This window comes from Canis lupus, chromosome 8, assembly GCF_003254725.2.
Source record: "Canis lupus dingo isolate Sandy chromosome 8, ASM325472v2, whole genome shotgun sequence".
Lineage (NCBI taxonomy): Eukaryota > Metazoa > Chordata > Mammalia > Carnivora > Canidae > Canis > Canis lupus.
In genome coordinates, this window is record NC_064250.1 from 47,854,277 (window position 1) to 47,875,486 (window position 21,210).

Consider the following 21,210-nt stretch of genomic DNA (forward strand, 5'->3'; position numbering starts at 1 on the left):
AATCTTTTGCCCACAATGTTTTTGTTATCCTCACAACATCCCAGGGCGGAAAGAATTCTCTTTCCCATTTTATAGATAGAGACATGAAGTCTTAGAGAAGCGAAGTGGCTAACCCAAAGCCACAAAACTACTTAGTGTCCCAGCTTGGAAACAAAATTGGGTCTCTTGACTCCAAGTCCTTTCAAAATAGTATATTCAAGGTACTAAGGGTTGGGGAACTCCAGAAAAACCCCAGGGAGGCAAGCAGGGAGCTCAGAGTTACAAAAACAAATCAGAAAAAAATAAGACCAAAAAAAAAAAAAAGGAAAGGAAAGGAAAGAAGGCACTCCATCCCCAGACATCTCTTACCGTTTGACTCAGTCTGGATTTAGGGTAGGGTTGACCTAGCAGGGAGGAGCCAGGGCACAGCCACGAGGAAGGGGTGACACAGTGTGAAAGAAGCAGGCGGCTAACCCCACCACGACCTTGCCAAGGAGGACTTGAGGCCCAATTGCCAGGGATGGCTAAGATCTGCCAGTTGTGTTCAGGTGTTGGAGATGTAGCAGCAAGAAAGCAGACAAAAAAAAAAAAAAAAAAAAACAAAACCCTGTCCTCCTGGATCTGACCTTTTCCTGGGGCAAGAAAAACAATAAATCAAGTAAGTAAAACACAGAAGACACTAGTGCAATGGAGAAAAATTGCCAGGGCTGGAGTAAGGCATGTTTGGGAGTGTGCAGTTTTAAATCAGGTGAATAGAGGGCCCCTTCCCCCTCCTGCTGAGGAGAAAAGACTTGAAAGGGGAGGAAGAGAGCCATCTGAGTATCCAGAAAAAGTGTTTGTGGGGTGCCTGGGTGGCACAGTGGTTGAGCGTCTGCCTTCGGCTCAGGTCCTGGGATCAAGCCCCACACTGGGCTCCCTGGGGGGAGCCTGCTTCTCCCTCTGCTTATGTCTCTGCCTCTCTCTCTGTCTCTCATGAATAAATAAATAAAATTTAAAACAATACAGTGTTTGATGTGGGTTGTATTGTGTTTCCTCCAAAAATGTGAAGTCCTAACCCTCGACCTGTAATTCGTGGCCTTATTTGGATATAGGGTCTGTGCGGGATGTAATCAGTTAGGTTTAGATGAGATTATCCTGGATTAGGGTGGACCCTAAATCCACACACACAGAGCAGGCCATGTGACAATGGAGGCAGAGATCAGTGTGATGCAGCTACAAGCCCAAGGATGTCAAGGATGGATGAGAGCCATCAGACGCTAGGAGGGAGGCATGAAATAGATTCTCTCACAGAAGGAACAACCCAATCGACACCTTGATTTTGGACTTCTGCCATCCTGAACTGTGAGAGAATAAACTTCTGTTGTTTTAAGACATTTAGTCTGTGGTAATTTGTTATGGCCACCCTAGGAAATACACAGTATTCCAAGGAGGGGGAAAAGCAAGTACAAAGGCCCTGAAGTAGAAGCATCTCTGCCATATTTGAGGAAAAACCAGTTGGCCAGTGTGGCAGAAACAGAATGAATGGGGAGAACGAATGATGAAAGCCAATATCAGAGATGTCCGAAAGGTTTTGGGGGCCAGATCATGGAGGGCCGCCGTGTGGCAAGCCCCTGACAAGGGAGCTGTTACACTTCAGATGGGGGCGAAGTTCTAACTGGAATGGGCTACAGTGGGTGGATTTGGTTGGCCCCTATGACCTTTGTCCCCTGCTGTTACATCATTGAATATGTTACATTAAACAGCAAAAGGAATGACGCTCATAGGACACTGTATGTTAACTACACTGGAATTACAAAAATAAATGGCAAAGGGCAATTAAGGAAGCAGGTGTAATAAAGGTTGCTAATCAGCTGACAAAAGAGGGAGCGTGCCCTGATTTGATTACCCAGATGGGCCCAGCGTCATCACACAGGCCCTTGAAAGTGGAAGCAGAGGCTGAAGAGTCACTGAGAGATTCAGCCGAAGAAGGAAGCAGAGGCGGAGATTCAAAACATGAAGAATTCACATGCCATTGCTGGCTTGAAAGGTAGGAAGGCGGCCACAAGCCAAAGAGTATAGGTGGCTTCTAGACGCTAAGAACAGCCCTCAAGTGACAGATAGTAGGAAACAGAGACTCGGTCCTACAATAGCAAGGAACTGACTTCTGCCACCAACCTGAGTGAGCAAAAAACCCGATTCTTCCCTTAGATGCTCCAGGAACAGAGCCCCATTGACACCTTGACTTTCACCTGCGGAGACCCACCTCAGATGTTCGACCTATAGAGCTGTAGGATCACACACTTGCATTGTGTTAAGTGGCTCGTTTGTGGCAATTTGTTATGGCAGCCACAGGAAATGAACATAGTGGATAAAGACGTGGGGTGTGTGGAGAGGAGATCCAGGAGACAGAGAGAGAGAGAGACTGGGTGGGTAGAAAGAAGGTGGACTCCCTAGCTGCCTTCTGGGGGAGCAGCCCACTGGGAGCCATCACCATAGGGCCCGCAGCTGCCCAGACATCTCCCCCTACCAACCCCACTTAGCCTATTGTTGCCCAGGTAGTGAGCAAGCCTGCTAAGAAGGTGCTCAGGGCCCAGCCTCTAGGTCTTCAGGTCAGGCTAAGGAGCAAACTCATGTGCCTCCTATTCTGAGAAATGTTGCAACACTTCCCCTTGGCCCCCTGTCCCATAGAGCTGGTAAGAACGGTCCTGGTGAAACAAGTAAGCCAGCCAAACCCACTACTGGTCTACTGCAGGATCAGCTAGTCATGGCTCCCATGAGGCTTTTCTGGGCTCTGACAGCTCCCCACAGCAAGTCCATACACATATGCAGGCACCCCAGGCTTTTTGTCTGCTCTTTGCCACCCAAGATCCCCTAGCAAGAAGAAGCAGCTTGCTGATGGCTAAGACATTGAGGACTAACTCCTATCAGACACTGTTCTAGGTGCTCTATTCACATGGTCTCGGTTCATCCTTTCTGCAATCCTATGGCGGGGGTGGGGTGGGCGGTGGGGGGATGGGGGTTGGCGGGGGACGATTGACTCCAAAAACTTGCCTAATGTCACACAGCTGGTGACTAGTAAATCCAGAATTGGGCCCCCAGGAATATCTGAATCCAAAGCCCAGGCTGGACCCTCACTATTCAAGATGTGGTCCATGAACCAGCTGCATCAGTGCCACCTGAGAGATGCTCTCCCCAGCCCTGCAGAATCAGCAGCTGCATGTCAGCAAGTTCCGGGGTGATGCCCATGCTGATTGCAGTTTGAGAAGCACTGGTATAAAGCAGGTTTTCAGGGCTGGCCAGTCCCAGGTTGTTGTAACCACCCTGCCCTCAACCTCTTAAGGCTTGTCCCCGGATGCCTGGCTCTTGCTCCTCAGGTGGGGCAGATCCTCTGCCCAGCCTTGGGGCAGAAGCCTGGACCTGGGTCTCAGAGGGAGTCTCCAGGCCCCTGGAGCCAGCCCAGGCCACAGCTGGACAACATCAATCCTTGTCTGGCTCTCCTTAGGGCGTGCTGCTGCGGCTGCCCGAGACTCTCCTGGCCCCTCCCTCTCGACTTCCTTCTGGAATACAAGTCTCTTGGCCTCTGTCTAGTGCTTTCTTGAAGGGAGTCTCTGGTCATCACCAATCCTTGCAGTGTCTCCCCTCCTTAAGTATGTTGGGGGCCCCCCTCTGGCTTCTAAAATGCCCCCTGCTTCATGTCACTCCCTCTATCTAGACACCAAGGGCCTGTGCGAGTTGCCATCGGGAAAGAGGCCAACGGCTGTTTGGGGAACCTAGCCAAGCTCACAGGAAATGTCTGACACCACCAGGCAAGCGGGATTTGGCCTCTCAAAGCAAAACACAGCTGGGCCGACAGCGGGCCACTCGGACTTTCCCAGATTTCATGGCACTGAGGTCCCAGGGCAAAGACAGACGGGGTGGCTCGGAGGCGGCAGCACGTTCACAACATCACAGTAGCCCCTGGCCAGGGAGCCTGTGAAGCTGGAAGAGGATGTCTCTGCTGTGGGCCACTGACCTCACTGTGGGCCCTCACCCTCCGCTGCCTCTTGCACACACAAATCCTTTGCCAGGGGATGGAAGGCTCACGGCTCAAACAGCTCCACCTCCGTTCCTCTCGGCCTCCTCTCTCCCCAGCATCAGGTCTCGTCCATTCATTCATTTAGCTTTCATAAGCTGAGCACCTCATGAGCCAAGCACGGTGTTAGTTAAGTACCAAGGATGTCTTCACGAAAGAGCAGGACACAGTCCCTACTCTCCAGGACGAACAGACCACCCCAAGGCAGAGTAGGATGTACTCCCCCAGGGAAGCGCAGAGCCTCCCCTCTTCCTGTACTCAGGGCAACACAGGGGCTGGTGCTCTTGGCTCTGGGCACAGGGTGAGGGTTCGGTGGTGGGGGCCCCCTTTCTTAGGTAACCATTCAGTTTGGGCCCAGTGAAGCAAATGCTTATTAAGCCCCTTCTATAAGCTAAGACTGTGGGAGGAATTCTGGGGAGATCCAAAGGGTGCAAGACAGTATCTGTCTGCCAGGGCCCAGGCCACACAGTCTGATTGCAGACACAGGGCACAGATCCACAGGGTATGCACTGCAGGGGGTCAGAGAGCTAGGTGGAAGTGGCCAGGGAGCTTTTTGGAGAAGGTGGTACTGGGCCTTAAAGAAGAAGAGGAGTGGGCTGAGCTGGGAAGATGGGGCAGGGGATGTTAAACAGCTTTGACTCAAGGGTGCAAGGGACAGAATGACCTGCCAAGCAACCATCCCCCATACTCACTTGTGTGCATACATGGGGGCTCCATGCATTCTAAAATGCATGAATCCTACAAGCCAAAGAGCGTTTGCAGAGGAATGTCAGGCTGGAAGCACTCTGCTCCCATTGTGCCCCGGCCTGACTCTGGAGCTGGTACCTCTGGTGTTCTTCCAGGGGCCTTCACATCAGGCCCAGCCACCTGGACCAACAGCTGGGACCAATCGTAACAAGGCTCAGGCCCTGCCCACCTGCTCACAGCCAATCCCAGGCCATCCACCCTGCCCCCCGAGTTGTCTACCTAGCCTTGAGCTCTGCCCCTCTCTCTGCCTCAGCATTCCAAGGCCTTGGCCAAAAGGTTTGGTTCTTCTGGTTTTGATTTGGATCTCCCTAGACCTCAACCAGAGTCCATCCTTCTCCTCCTTGTGCTTCTGGCTACCCTTGCAAACTACCTGCTTGGGTGTTAGGTGCTCTGGGACCCCACCTTCCTCAGACCCTGGTGGCCCCCTGCTTCAGAGTTGTGGGATAATCTCAGGCTCCTTTCCCTTCTCTCCTGAGCTTTCTGGCTGGGGTCCTGATCTTGAGGCCAGCCTCCTCTCCCTGGTTCTCCTGGCCTCCCAGAGGACAAATCCTTTTTCCCCTTAGTTCAGCAAGACAAGGTTGCAACATTTCAGAAAGAACATCTTAAGTAGGAAGCGAATGGAAAAACTAGCCTGAAAAACCAAAAGGAAAACACAGCCCCCTAGAAATGGACCAGTTTACAAAGTTCAGATTTCCTGTCCAGAGCTAGAAAAAGTCTAGCCAGGTTGGCTGGCAAGCAGGCCAGGGAATCCTGCCCATGCACATTCCCCTCGCCCGCACTTTATTCTACACCCTCCCCCAACATGCTTCTTCTACTCTCTTCAAGGAGAGACATTAACTGCTGGGCAGTGAGCGAACCGAAGGGCTTCTTCGGACAGAGGGGTCCTTTCTGCATGGACCACAGGCAGAGGTGGGGGAGGAAAACGTTTATAAAGAGCTTACTATGTGCCAGCCACTGTTCTAAGCACTTTCTTTCTATTAACTAACTTAATCCTTACAATTCCAAGCTTGTGATTATCATCATTGTCCCCACCTCCCTGTGCGAAATCAGAGAGGTGAATAACTTGTCCGAGGCCACCCAGCCAAAAAGTGGCCTCGAGAGGATTCAAAACTAGAGGGGCCAGGTTTATGCCCTCCTCAGCTTTCTCCTAAGACCTGGAGAGTAGAGACTCCACCTCCCACCTTCCCTGGCTACCCCAGCCTGGCAAAGCCTGTGCCAACCCCAACACTCATTTCCTGCTCACGGCCCCTCTGTTCAGGGCAGAGAAAGGGGAGGAGAGCAGAGAGGAAGAAGGATAATTCTGGTCTTCTCCACCATGGTCTTCACCAAATGGTCCTAAAGAAGAAGCCCCTCTAGAGGCAGACTGTGCCCCTGAACCCAAGGTCCTATTAAGGAGGGGACTTACCTGACCAGTGGCAGCTGTGATGCCAGGGACCGTGTTCTGGGGGTCGTGGTGCTTTCTCTGGCTGCACTGTTCCTTCGCAGGTTGGGTGATCCCTCAGCTGAGCGTCGGGGTGCTGGCCTTGAGTTCTGGGGGTCGAATTCCTCCTCAGGAATGACTTCCTCACAACGGGCTCCACGGAAGCCAGAGCGGCACACACAGAGCTGGGGCCGGCTGCAGGATCCCCTGTTCTGGCAGGGTGGCTGGCACACAGCTGGAGACACATGGAGAGGGATGAGAGGAGGACGGGCAGGGGTGGGGGGTGGCCCTGACACCTTCTTGCCAGGAGGGTCACTGCTTTGTGCTGCTTGGCCTCCCCCACTCAAGCAGGAAGCCTGACTCTGGCTTCAGAAAGCTCCCTGGGGGGGGCCCTGGGTGGCTCAGTGGTTGAGTGTCTGCCTTCAGCTCAGGTCGTTATCTTAGGATCCTGGGATCAAGTTCCACATCAGGCTCACTGCAGGGAGCCTGCTTCTCCCTCTGCCTATGTCTCTGCCTCTCTCTCTGTGTCTCTCATGAATAAATAAAAATAAAAATCTTAAAAAAGAAAGAAAGAAAGAAAGAAAGAAAGAAAGAAAGAAAGAAAGAAAGAAAGAAAGAAAGAAAGAAAGAAAGCTCCCTGGGCCCATGTACTGCCCGTCCCCTCAACCCTCAGGTCCCCAGGGTGAGGTTACCCTGTCATCTCCGAATAGCCAATCAGGGACTGAATGACCAAAGGTGTGCAGCACTCTCAGCAGGACACCTGATATTGTATTGCATGCCTGTGCTCACTTTTAGCTGTCTGCCTCTCCTCCGAGCCTGAAAGTCCCAGGGAGGGAGGCATTTTGTTTTCTTTTCTCCTGCCACCCTAGAACTTGGAATAGAGACTGTCACAGAGTAGATTCTCAGTAAAGAATGAAGGAAGGAAGGAAGGAAGGAAGGAAGGAAGGAAGGAAGGAAGGAAGGAAGGAAGGAGTTTCTCTCATGGGAGAGGTGCAAACCCAGCCTGAAAGTCAGGGGGTAGGGGCTGAGTTGTTGGGGGTTTTCTGTCTTCTGTGAGCTGCATGGTCTTGATCTCACTGAGCTCTGATTTCTTCATGAATCATGTGAGGGCAGGCTGAGGAGCTTGGGGACATTCTCGAGGTCTCTCAAAGTCATCTTCAGCCTTGACAGTCCCTCCTCTTCTTCCTCTTTGGAGAGCATCTGCTCTCAAGCTCCCACCTTCCTGAGCATGTGGTAGACTCTGGGATCAGCCTGGGGGCAAGATGCAGTTGGAACTGGGCACCTTCCTCCAAGCTGGTGCTATGCAGCAGCCACGGGCCACCAGAGCCGTGACTTTTCGCTGCCATTCCTCACCCTGCAAAATCTGGAGCCTCCTCCAGTGACGAGCAGCCATGGGAGAGAGAGTCACGTGCAGAGGCATACACTGGGTGCAGGTCCCTGGACCCCCAACCCAGGACCTCCTCTGGGGTATAAGGAGGAACCCAGGAAAGCATGGTCAGGGTCATCCTGGACCCTCTAAACCCAAAGTCCCCTCCAACTGTCACTCATTTGTTCAACAAACATTTGCCGAGCCCCTACTGTGTACTAGGCACTGGGGATGATGTCTTTGCCCCACATGGAGCTTGCAGTCCAGTGGGGGAGACCAAAAGAAAATAAGAAATAGCATCAAGTTGCTTCCAGGCAGTATCTCAGGCTGTGAAGACAATTAAACAAGGTGATGCAGTGGCTCACCCTTGACGTTAGATGGGGAGGACAGGCCTCTCTGAAAAGAAGGGTCCAACTGGTACAAAGGAGGTGGACAGGTGAAGGTCTGGGCAGAGCCTTCCAGGCAGAGGGATGGGCACGTGCAAATCTCTGGGAGCTGGAGGGAACATGGCATGTTCGAGGAGTTACCAGAGGCCCAGGGGGGCTGGGGTCTGATGACAGGGGGAAGCATGCAAGGCCAGGGAAACAGGCAGATCATCCAGACCCTCGTGGGCCTCAGTTATCCTAAGTGCATTTGTAAAATCCCAGGCACCGCTACACGGACCAGAGCCTGGGATTTCCTGAGCTGTACTTTCCCCTCTGAGAACAGGCCTGGAGTCCAAATCAGGGGCCAGTCTGAAGAAATCTCTCCAAAATTCCACTTGGCCCATGCCACCTCCTTCTTGGAGACACTCACTGGCTCCTGGGTGCCTCCAGGATTCAAGTGCATAGACTAGCACTGAACACCTCCCTTGTCTGATCCCCCTCTAACAATAAATCCCTCTAAGTCAACCTACTGCAGCCAGACTGGCCTGTGGGTGTGGCTCTCTTCTGTCTGCCTATGTGTGCACTGTGTCCCATCCCTGGCACTCTTTCTCATTCCTCTCCACTTACCTAAGTCGTCCTATCCCTTCAAGTCCTCCTGCCCATCCCTGATGACCTCCTCCAGCAGTGTGCCCTTCTCTGAGCAATGAGGACCTGCACTCACTGGGTAAGCCCCAAGTGCTGCAGTCAGTGATGGGTTTTCCACTATGTGGCTAATTCCCCAGTTACTATGATCGGCCCCTGCAACTGCCCCTTGTACCTCTTTGCATCCTTAGCTCCCGGTATATGCCTAACAATGACACCAGCACTGCTATTTATTTTTTTTTTTGGCAGCTACTCTCTATGGAGTGCTTATACTATGCAGGCACTGTACTTCGCGTTACTACCTCATTTAACCCTCATGACAATCCTCTGTAGCAAGTGTGGTTACGATTCTCATTTTACAAACAATGCCTCAAGCTCAGAGAGGTTAGAAACTTGCCTGAGGTCACCCAGCCAGTCAGTGGTGGGTCTAGGATTCGAATCCAGGTCTGTTTGACTGCAAAGCCCAGGGTCTTTGCTCCCCGCTGCCTCCCAGCAGGGCTGGTATGGCCCTTCCTCCCTACCATTTCTGAACCTTGACTTGGAGCTGATGATGAAACAAAGGGATCTGTTGGCTTCAAGTCAGCCACCCAATGTACCTTTGCAGGTGGTAGAGACTGTAGGATCCCATCCCTCTCCTAAGCCCACACAGGAAATCTTAGATGACGATGGCCCATGTTTACCAACTCATGCATTCATTCAGTGAGCATTCACAGAACATTCACTAGGTATGAGGCCTGTAGGAGAAGACCCCTCTTTTAAAAAGTATATTATCTCACAGGGAAGCCAGGACATACGTCATGTGATAAGTGTCAGCCAGTGCCTCTAACCCAGGCTGAGGCAAGGAGAAAGGAAAGTCAGGGTAGGCTTCCTGAAGGAGGTGATGCTGATCAAAGACACCAAGGATGAGTTGATTGGGCATCATGTCGATCATCTTCAGGGGAGAGTAGGGGAAATAACAGGTCTCACTTCAGGATTCTATGATCTGGATCCTGATGCCAGAGCATTTTCCTCAGTGCCTTGGCATCACTTCCTGGCAGGGCCCAGTTCTCCAGATAAACAGACCATGTCAGAGAATTGTCCCCTTGAGCGCTTCCCCAAACACAAAGTGCCACAATGGCAGGATTTGAGCCTTCTGCCTGGCTGCCACTCCATCTGCCCAAGCCAACTTGGCCCTCACCTGACCATCCACCGGGCCCCATCACCACCACCAGAGACTAGCCTGGTAGGCAAACCATTGGCCAATGAACACTGGGAAAGCAGGTTAGCCCAGGGCAGGTCTTGGCCCTCCTTTAGTCTTGGGAGGAAGTAAAAAGGGAAGGCCTGAATGGTTTCCCATGAACACTGCATGACTCCTAGTCTCTCAGACCAGGGTTGGCAAACTTTGGTTGGTACAATGAACAGCTGATGGAAAATGGGTATTTGGGGGAAATCATAAAAATAGTATTTACATATGTATGTAATACCATGGTAAATGAAAGTTCTAAAAGGCTTCTAAACCAGCCAGATCTGTTGATGGAAAAAAATCTGCTTGGGAAGATAACCTTTCTGGATCAACCATTTATGAAATTGCGCAGAGGCCAGATGTGCCAAGGAAGATCCTCCAACAAGCGTCAGGTTTTCAGAGGTTTTGAGCCAGCTCTCATTGACTCCATCTGCATCCTATCTTGAGTTGTTGTACAGGGAACCACTTGACATCCTCACTAAAGCGGTCATGCTTTTGTCCTGAGCCAAGTGTTTGCATCGTGGGATTGGAGCATAAACTCCTCTCTTCAGTCTGCGCTATCCCAAAAAGTCATCCCCAAATGGCTCAAAGTGGTGGCTCCTACTGTCTATCTGTCAAAGGGTACATTCTTATGACAGTTTTTACTGGTCTGCCATAAAATAAAGAAAATAGTTTCCTGGGTTTTTTTGTAATGCTATATTTCCCCTTTAAAAAGTGTCTTTTCTACCTTTTTTTTTATGTTTTTAAATTAGAAGTGCTGGAAAACGGTAATTTGTATTTCTAAACATACTCACTTGGCAAAATGAAAAGCTGCCTACTGTACTTTGCCTACTGTACTGTGGTGTTTGGGGATATTTTACTGGTACATGAAATCCAAAAGTTTGGGACCCTTTGGCCATAGTGGTAGTGGTCATTTGTCCTCTGGTTGAAAGGAAACTGAAGCAAGACATTCCTGTCAAACGGGCCCAGATTTCAGAATTGAAGTTTCAGAGAGGAAACCATCCGAGTCAAAATGGCCAATGGCAGGGGCTGTTGCATAAAGCAAAAGAGGAAATGCTGGGGGCCCCTGGGAGAGGCAGTTCCTTGCAGCACTGTGAGAATTTTAAGAGAGAAAACTCTCAGCCCTGGTCGGCTGGGAGGTCTCCATGTTTTGTTCTTAGAGCCCCATCTCTCCCATTTTCTCTCGAGAACCGAGATCATGCCCTATACTTGAGAAATCAGCCCAGAATGGGGTATTATATGGCTTTATGAGGATTCATTGATTGATGATGGGTAAAGGGTTGTTGAGCAGGATGCCCCATGTCCATGCTGAGCCATGGAGGGCACACCTGCACACACCCCTCCCCCGGCCAGGGGCCATATCCTCAGACAACAGCAAACGAGGCCGTGTCAGCCTTCCTGTGCTCCCTCGCCAATGCCAGTCCTTAGCCATTCATAATTTAGGCTTCTCCTGAACCCTTGCTTTTCCACACTCTCCTGGCACTCTCTTCCTCACTGAGGATTGGACATATGGAAAGTTTCAGCCTTGGGAGTTCAGCTCTGTGCAGTTAGCAGGATGCCAAAAGAGAGGGGAATAAAAAGAAAATTTTCTAAGTTGCTTTGAAAGTAAGCAATAGAAGACATCGTTCCCTCCAACCCCCCACCTTCTGGCTATGCCCCTTCTACCTTCCCTCGGCTCCAAACAGCCAAACAGAGATTTGCTCAGATTTTCCACACAAACCCCTGCCTCTGGGAGGAGACCAAACTCAGAACGGGCAGGCCCAGAGGGATTCTGGAAATACCTCTCACCGTGTGGCCTGCTCCTACCATCCGCTCAGAGCCTCTGTGATCAGCTACTTGGTAGCAGAAAGAACATGAGGCTGGTTTGACCCGAGCTCAGGCACATCCCTGCCGTGTGACATTGGGCTGGTGCCTCAGTTATCTCATCGCACTCTCTAAGGCTGTGCTGTGCACAATAGTCTAATGCTGCAGCCACAAGCTATAGGCAGCTATTTAAAATGAAATTGAGGGGTGCCTGGTGGCTCTGTGGTTGAGCGTTTGCCTTTGGCTCAGGTTGTGACCCCGGGGTCCTGGGATTGAGTCCTGCATCAGGATTCCTCTGCTTATGTCTCTGCCTCTCTGTGTGTCTCCCATGAATAAATACATAAAATCTTTAAAAAAATAAATAAAATGAAATTAAAATCAAACAAAATGTAAAATTCAGTTTCTCACAGTAGGCACATTTCCAGTGCTTGTAGCCACATGTGGCTCATGGCTACCATGTTGAACAACAAGATATAGACCATTTCCAACATCACAGAAAATTCTATTGGATTGCACTGCAAAGCTTAAAGAAAAACCACCATATATCGCCTAGTGGCAGAGGCAAGATGGCTTCTGGACTTCTCTTCCACAACTCTTCTCCTAGGGAAAGGCAAAAGTCAGTACAGGCCCTGGTTAAAGGGAGGGACCAAGCCCTGCAGTGCAGAGGCAGGGCTCCTTTTCAGGTGTCACCAGCTCTTTCTCCAGGGGGGCACCCCGAGACACCTTCCCCCTCCATCTATGACCTATGAGATGAGCACTGACTTCATGATGGGTCCTGTAACCTTGTGCCTTGCTCTAAGGCCTCTAGTACCATCCCCTCTTGCCTGGAAGATGAACCTTAGCTCCAGATCAGACTCTCTGATCACCCCCACACCTGAAACTCAGCTCTTCCCTAGATTAAATCTCCATATTTCCTAAAATCTATGTCAGTGGAACACCAAGAATCTACCCACTGAGTCACCAATCCCTCCCTGAGGATGGGGCCCTATGCCTTTCCACACCCAGAGGCCTTGGTAGACAGGACAGTCTCCTACCCATCCTCAGTATTTACCTCAGCCTTTGCCTTGTGCACCCTACCTTAGGCCTCTACCCAGCGGTTTTGGTTTGCCCTGAAATTCTCTTACAGGGGGTGAGGTGTCTACTTATGCCTTGAGCAGTTTCTCTACAGCCTTGACCTTTGGTTTCCACAGAAAGGAACCCCGATGTCAGAGATCCCTGAGGCCAAGGAAATCCCTGTCTGGTCTCCACACACGTGTCTTCAGAATCCACCCGGGGACCTGTCCCCTCCAGATGCGGGCTCTGCCCAGGGGCTGTGTCTCTGGGCCCCAACCTCCCAACCTCGTCTCTGAGCCCCCCGCTGGCTGTGGGAAAAGTCAGGTCCTCAAGGACTTGCCCTGCTCCTGCCACAGCTGTGCTGGGCCTGCAGCTCAGGACGGCTGGAAACGGCACCGGGGCTCAGGGGCCAGCCAAGCACCCAGCTCCAAAATAGCAGTTGTGTTCACATAAAAGCCTCTAATGAGAGAAAGATGCCGTTTCTTGGCCCCTCGTGCACTCTCTGCAGACGCCGTCTGGCAGGCCAAGTGGGCCTCTACCGTTTGGCGGCCAGAGGGGAGGAAGGGGGTGTGAGTCAGACCTTGGCCCCCAGCCCCTGAGCATGGACCGCCCTGCTAATTGCATTAACAAATGCCACAACACTGGGCCAGTCGGGGGGCCGGGGAGGCCGGAGGCCAAGGGCACAGAGCAGTCCCAATTCCCACCGGCTCCAGCAGGCATGAGGAGGGAGACCATGGGGCAGGGCTTGTGGCCCACGGCTGAGGCCTGGGTGTGTCTCCAACTCCTGCCCGAAAGCAGAAGAGTTCTCCAGCTATCCCCACAGCCCGGGGGGCCTTGTCTGGGAAGAGGCAGGGCTTAGGAGGCCTCAGTGCCAGAGGGGCCTCTAGAGATGCGAGAAGGATGGGATGGGGTCCCGGGACAGCCTCCATCAGGGATGAGCCCAGGCACCAGCCTTTTCTAGGGGAGCAGCTCTAGGGCATGGAAGACAGTTCTGTGGCAGACACAAAGCCACCAAGCCCCTTCTGCGACAGCCCCAGGTCCCTGCGCAGGCCCTGGGAAGGTCAGGAGAGGGGGAATACACCACTCCCACTTCACAACTCAACCGAGGCCAGGACAGAGCATGGAAGAGAAAACAACCTTGCAGCCAGAGAGTCCTGTGTTTAAATTCTGTGTGATTTTGGGCAAGTCTCTTTACCTCTGTGAGCCTCAGTGTCATCTAGAAAACCAGCATGTGTCCAACATTTACTCTTTACCTAGGATAATAAGCAAGACAGACACTGTCCTTTTCTTCATGGAGCTTCCAACTTAGAAAGATGGTCACAGAGCAAGCAAACAAATAAGTAGAAGCACCGAAATTGAGATATGAGTTGTGGAGGGAGAAAAATCAAGGGGCTAGAATCCAGAATAACAAGGCTGGTGTGGGGAAGCCCTGAAGGAGTGGCTGGGGGTGCTCCTCTGAGGGGGGAGCTTGAAACAGAGATGGGAAAGATGACAAAGAGCCGGCCGCATAAAGAGAGGAGGGAAAGCAAACAGAGTAGCCTGTGCCAGAGCCTGGAGGCAGCGTATTCCAGAACCCCAGGCTGGATTGGGTGGGTAAGGGGGATCTGGGAGATGAGGCTGGGTGGGCAGGAGAGAGCAGAGATGTGTTATGATATGATGTATGGAGAAAGAACCAGAGAGTGGGGAGAGCAGGCAGCGGGCTATAGGTATCACCCAGGAGCTCATACTGGAGCCTTGGACTAGAGAGGCAGCCAGAGAAGCAGGGAGCAGACTCCTAGGAGATTTAGGAAGGTGAAACAAAGAGGAAGATCCTGGTGAGGAAGGTGTCGCGGATGGCCCCCAGATGTCTGACTCGAGCATTCAGGTAGATGGGGATGCCTTTTTTTTATTTTTTAAGATTTTATTTATTTATTCATGGAAGACACAGAGAGAGAGAGAGAGAGAGAGAGAGAGAGAGAGAGAGACAGACAGAGACACAGGCAGAAGAAGCAGGCTCCATGCAGGGAGCACGATGTGGGACTTGATCCCGGGTCTCCAGGATCACACCCTGGGCTGAAGGCGGCGCTAAACCACTGAGCCACCGGGCTGCTCAGGGTAACACCTGGGCAGGCGAGCTGGCATAGAGGGAGGGAAACTTTAGACAAGTTTTGGGTGGGGATGTCTGGGGAACATCAAGAGCAGACATTGAGTAGGAATCAGGATGAAGGAGTCTGGAGGTCAGAGGAGAAGTCTGGCTGAAGATATATATTAATCTGGGTGTCGTTAGCCCGGAGACAATGCTTCTATCCATGGAAATACTTTAGATCATTCCAGGTGTGGTATGGCAAGAAAGAAGAGGACCCAGGACTCAGTCCTGGGAAACCTATGTTTAGTCATTGGGTAGAGGACCATCAGCAGCTAGGGACACAGGAGGGGGCACACAGTAGAGAATCACACCATGACTCACCAAGGGCCAGGGGGGTGGGGGCTGACATGTTTAGTGTGGTCCCTGGCACAGAGTGTGGCTGTTATTAATATTGTTGTGTGTTAATTGACAGTTAACAGTGCCTACGAGTGCTCAGTGATAGGGGGCAACTAATGCTTGACTTGGCTCCCACTGTCCCCCTCTTTGTGTGGGAGATTTGGAAGATCTGCAGAAAGTCTTGGGGGAAGCCCAACATTAAGATGTTGGGTAGAAGAGGAGATGCCAGCCAAGGAGGTGAGGAGGGGATGGAGGAAGGAAATTGTTAGGCCACCCATGTGATCCTGCACCTACTCAGCCATTCACCAAACCTGTGCTAAGTAGGCACTCTCCTGGTATCAACAGGACACAGCACCTGGCTTCAGGATCCCCTGGGTAAGAACATCTCCTAAATACTTATTTGAATAAAGAGCCTTGGGGACATAGCCTGTTCACCAGGAGAATCTCAGGTACCCATACGTGGTGGGGAGAGAGATGATGGTCTCTTACTAGGACTTTACCCTTCATGTTAGTTGGGTCTCCACTGAGGTCATGTGATTATTCCCCTTAACTACCTCTCACCTTGCTCTTCTCCACTCCCTGCCAACTACTCATAAGATGAGTCTCATAAGACTCTCATAAGATGGTTCTTCCAGGGACAAACCACACAGAGCCTCCAGACCCTGGCTCCTGGAAGTTCCTAACCAGTCAGTGAAAATCCCACCCCTGCCGTGATACTTCTCTCTAACGTTTGCTCAGCATTTACCATTATGAGTCCCTGGGCTAACTTCTTTACATGTAATCATTTCTCTTTATTCTTATAACCACAAGGGGTGCTATTCTTATCTCCATTTGGCATATGGAGAAACTGAGGCTAAGAGCAGTTGAGCAGCTTGCCTGAGATCACCATGCTACTAAGTGATGGAGGAAGGGTTTGTACCCAAGGAGTCTGGCTCCAGATTGGGGCTCTTACCCACCTGGCCATAGTTTTGCCCTGTGGGATGAAGTCATTACAGAGATGGGATGAGTAAGGCCACATTAAGGGTGTGTTAGGGGAAATAGGGTCCTCATTGCACTATGTGGACCAGAATAAAAGCCACCATACACACAGAGGCTCTGGACCAAGAAGGGAGGAACAGATGCCAAGTCACACACCAGGATCTCCAGAGTTTTCTGGAAGAGCTGAGAGAAGTGAGGCAGCAGACGGGGACTTCTCAGCACAGTCCTGGGATAGGCCCTGTACTATTCAGTACATGCTTACTGAGCTTTTCCTTGTGTCCAATGAGCACTTGCCACGACTGTCCCTTCCCTCAGCATCAAGGCCAAACATGTATGGAGCACAGAGAACAGGCCAGCTCTTGAACTAAACATTTAACCGGAGTTATCTCAGTTGTCTCTTACAACTCTGTGATGTAGAGACTAACATTAGACACATTTCACAGGGGAGGAAATTGAGGCACAGAGAGCATAGTAAGCACCCTGCCCACGGCCATATGGCTAAGTGGTGGAGCTTGCCTTTAAACCCAGGTAAGTCAGCACAATCTCCAGGGTGTGGATTAAAATGATGGCTAAATTTACCATGTGCCAGGTTCTCTATTCAGACTTGCCCATTTATCTGGAGCACGAGCCCTGTACTCCAGAGCCAGGCTACCTGGATTCTTATCCAGGCTCTGCTGATTCCTGGATGCATGACTTGGATAAAGAGTTAACCTCATTTGTAAAGGGGGAGAAAGATCAAATCTAGCTTATGGAATCATGAGGATGAAAAATTAACAATATAAAGTCTTGAATAGTACCAGACCATGGTAATAGCTAAAGTGTTATTATTATTAATCCTCAAAAACAACACTATAGAGATAGTTATACCCATTTTATGGATGAGGCTCTATGGTAGAAGGGGACCAGTCTCTTGCCTGAAAACACAGAGCTGGGATTCAGATCCACAACTCCTTGGATTTACCAGAATCCCAAACATATGCTCTTTTTTTTTTTTTTAAGATGTTATCCATTTACTCATGAGAGACACAGAGAGAGAGAGAGAGAGGCAGAGACACAGGCAGAGGGAGAAGCAGGCTCCATGCCAGGAGCCCGACGTGGGACTCGATCTCGGGACTCTAGGATCACACCCTGGGCCAAAGGCAGGCACTAAACTGCTGAGCCACCCAGGGATCCCCCCCAAACACATGCTATTAACCTCAAGCATGTGTTTGGTGGTGGTTACGGTGGGGGAACCCACCTACCCCCTCCTCTACAGCCACGGGACACCCTCTGCCCTGCCCAGAATAATCTCAGCCTCTAGGCCTCTGTGCTAAAATAAAAGGAGAATTCAAAGAATTCTTCAAACCTTCTTCCCCAGTGTGAGCCTTCAGAAGTCCCCAAAGCTTGTGTGTGTGTGTGTTGGGGTGACAATGGGGGCGAGCCAGTCTGGGAAAGCTGGACAGTCTTCCAAAAGCCCTAACTATAAACAGGATCCAGTCAGCCCACACTCTCCAGCGCTCTCCCTCAGGAAGGACCTCAGGCAGGCCCCCAGCAGCTGCCTCCACAAATATATAAACATATAAATCCTGTGGCAGAGCTGGCAAGGCCACAGAAGGGAGGGCAGATACTAAGACCAGAGGAAGCGAAGAGAGTCCAACGTCTGACCTTGCCAGGGTGGAGTGAGGAGTTGGGGTTCCACCAATGACCACTGGGGTGGCTCCCAGAGGTCCAAGGACTGGACAAGGACGAAGGGGCCCGCCAGGCAGACAGACTAGTAGGTCCCAGCAACCCAGGGTTCTGTGAGAGGTGGCTAGAGGGGGCTGAGGGGTGGCCTGAAGGGCAGGGGGGCAAGGGCTATCCCTCCATGCCCATGAGCAGTGGGTCGGACCCACAGATTTCTGGCAGATACTACAAGGCCAACTGAGTCTCCCCATGGTTCTAGGGCTGGACTTCATTCTTGGCTGTGGGGGTAGGTCACACACCCCTCCTTGTCAACCCCCCTCTCCTCCTGGCCAAGGAGACACCCCACATGTGTGAAAGTGCTAGGAAAGAGTCCTGAGCATTCTCCGAGTGTTGGCACTCTTGGCTCCGGCCAGGAGGGCAGCTGTGGGGAGGGGGAAGGAAGATACTAACCACGGGGCGGGGAGTGGGGGAGGCAGGAGAGCCAGCTGACAGGGTGTGGAGCCAAGAGCCCCACATTCTCCACAGCCAACACCCCACCGCCCACGTGGTTCTCGTTAGGCTCTTTAGCAGCAAAATAGCAACAAGCAAACAGCATCAGGCCCAGCTAATTAGCACACAGCCCTTCAGTGGCCAAGCCAACTTCAAGTGGGGAAGGCTAATGCCCACTGGCAATTCCTCCGGGAGAGCTGCCAGCCTGCGTGCCAGGGTCGGGGGGGATGACCCGGGGAACAGCAGGGCGAGAGGACCGGGAGAGAAATACGGGGGCTGAGGACTCCCAGGCTGGAGTGGGATTTGGCAGCACACTGGAGCATTCCCAGGCTGGGGCACGGGGGTACACACACACATGTTGGTTCTGACAGTATGCAGATTCACCCAACTTTGAGTTTCCAGTGTCAAAACCCCAGTTTGGCAGAGACTAACATGGGGAGAACCATGAATGATGAGTTAGGAAATCAAGAACCTCCAGGGCCCCAGGGCCCGAGGGCCGGGAGCCAGGTCCTTGCCCAGAGCCCTGCAGCTGGTGAGGAGCCCACCCCCTCTGAAGGCCACCGTGGTCCAGCTTCAATTCAAATCTCAGCCACCCTCTCTGCCAAGTTCACTGAAACATACCAACCCTCCTCCCCATCTCCAACCCCCAATCCGTCCCCAGGCCTCCAGAGTGCCCCAAGGCTACTCAAAGTGTGGTCCCTGAACCAGCAGCAGCCGCCGCCTCTGAGGGCTTGTTAGAAACTCGGACTCTCCTGTCCCACCCCAGACCTGCTAAATCCAAATCTGTGCTTTAAATTAGATCCCAGAGGAGTCGTGGGAACACCCAGATTTGAGATAGGGCCCCCAAGGCAGATCTTCCTATGACCGACCAAACTCTGCTCAGTAGCTCTGCTCTTTAGTGCTGGCTAGAATTGCCTGCTGGGCTTTAAAAATATACCAGCGCCCAGGCTCCAGCTCCCAACTTCAGGGCTTCTCTGAGCACGAAACCACCTGGCTACCCACAAGCCTGGCTTCTCTGCCCAGGGGAACTGTTGATTTTGAGTCTTTGATCCCCTCCAGTGAGTTTGTGACCATAAGCAAGCCACTCGAGGCACACTGTCTTCATCTTTATCATTTTGAAGGATAAGTGTCTTTCCCTCATCTCTGCCACCAGCCACAGAGGGCCTGTCCTCTGAGAGCTCAACTAATCCAGGCTCCCTGAAAAGGAAAGAATTTTCAGGGGGAAAGATCTGCTTTGCTGTATGTTTCTGGGTTTAGGGTTTTGGTTTCTCTACCTTGGAGACCCTTAGAGAGACCCAAGATTCTGCTTTAGTTTCACCGTCAGGCTGGGAGAGGGTCAGGGCCATGGGGTTTGAAGCAGAACCAAGAGCTTGGTGAGTCAGCATCTCCATCTCCACAGAAAAAGAAGCATCCCCATCTTGTCCCCATCTCATCCCCATTGCAGGAGGCGTCAGAATCAGAGCTGAGGGCGTCCATCAGGGCTGGGAGCACCACAGGTTTCGTCATATATCCAGACCATTAGCTGTGAAACCCTCACACTGGCTAGGGCCTGGGGCTTGTCGTTGGAAAATAAGGGGTTCTGGTGAGACCAGTCTTCACAGCCAGGCAGGAGTCTTCATAGCCCAGCAGAAGGTAGCAGCAGGGACGGTCAGGCGGGGCTCCTGGGCCAGCCATAAAGGTCTAGGGAGCTGACGAGGGCTCAGGAGGGGAGCCCTGGAGTGAGAAGGAGAAAGAGCCAGTATCTCTTTTCACCTGTGAGGATTCCAAATTCTAGAAGGCCCCGGCTCACCCAGGGTTGGGAGCGAACAAACCCTCACAGGGAAGAGTATGGGATTCAGAAATCAAAATGCCTGATCCAGCCCCAGCTCTAGGGCTTAGAGTACTGTTAACTTGGCCATGTTTCCTAATCAACCCAAGACGCAGCTTCCTTTTCTGTAAGTGGGAATGATTACTAAATACCCACTCTGTAGGATTCCTGAGAGGCTTGATGATGTACATGAAGAGCTTAGCACAATGGTGGGCACAGAGCAAATGCTCAGCTGTCAACTACTAGTAGTAGCAGTAATGGTAGTAGTGGTAATGGTAGGAGTAGCCATTCCTAGGTCACAGGTGTAGAAAGTGAGCCCTGGAAAGATAAGGTAAGAGATCTGGCAGCAGGGTATAGTGATTAAGAAGAGGGACCCTGGGGACACCTGGGTGGCTCAGCGGTTTGGCACCTGCCTTTGGCCCAGGGCATGATCCTGGGGTCCTGGGATCGAGTCCTGCATTGGGCTCCCTGCATGGAGCCTGCTTCTCTCTCTGCCTGTGTCTCTGCCTCTCTCTCTGTGTCTCTCATGAATAAATAAATAAAATCTTAAAAAAAAAAATAAAATAAAATCTTTATAAAAAAAAAAAAAAGAAGAAGAGGGATCCTGGAGTCAGATGACCTGGGTTCAAATCCTACCATTTCCAGGCCATGTGACCTGTCTGTGCCTCAGTTTCCTTCTTTGCCAAATGGATAGTGGTACTCCCTGCCCCATAGGCCATGTAAAGTGGACTTTGCATAAAATGAGTGCTGCATAGGCATTGGCTGTTGTCACTGCATCTGCCCCATGAGTGGAGGCTTGGGCATGGAGGCCCTGGCTCTTCCTGTCTCCTGCTCCTTGGTTTCCACATAACTAAGATGACTACTCTCTCTTTTCTCTCGCCTGGGCCAGGCTGCCAGCTTCAGAGTGGTCTAAAGGAAGACTGCTCCAGACATGGGATCAGAGCCTCATCTGATAGCCTCATCCTGGCAGGATGCCTGACAGAGCCCAGGACCAGTGGTGCCAGCGGCCAAGGCAGAGGTGCAATCCCACAGCACACAACGTGAATGGTGCCCCTAGCAATGTGCGATGCAGAGGTTCTGGAGCCAGGCATGTTCTGCAGACTACAGGTGAGTGTGGGCACCCAAGGGACCCTATGGACTGGGCAAGTGGGACACCGACATGGTT

At 51.7% G+C, this 21,210-nt stretch overlaps 1 protein-coding gene across 1 annotated transcript in view; it reads right to left on the minus strand.

Moving 5' to 3' along the window:
• The window catches only part of LTBP2 (latent transforming growth factor beta binding protein 2), a 101,497-nt gene that overhangs the window by 72,127 nt on the left and 8,160 nt on the right, over window positions 1-21,210 (minus strand). Inside the window, exon 3 of the mRNA XM_025444170.3 lies at window positions 6,183-6,432. Coding sequence (XP_025299955.3) covers window positions 6,183-6,432 — 250 coding nt within the window. The remainder of the gene's footprint in view (window positions 1-6,182; window positions 6,433-21,210) is intronic.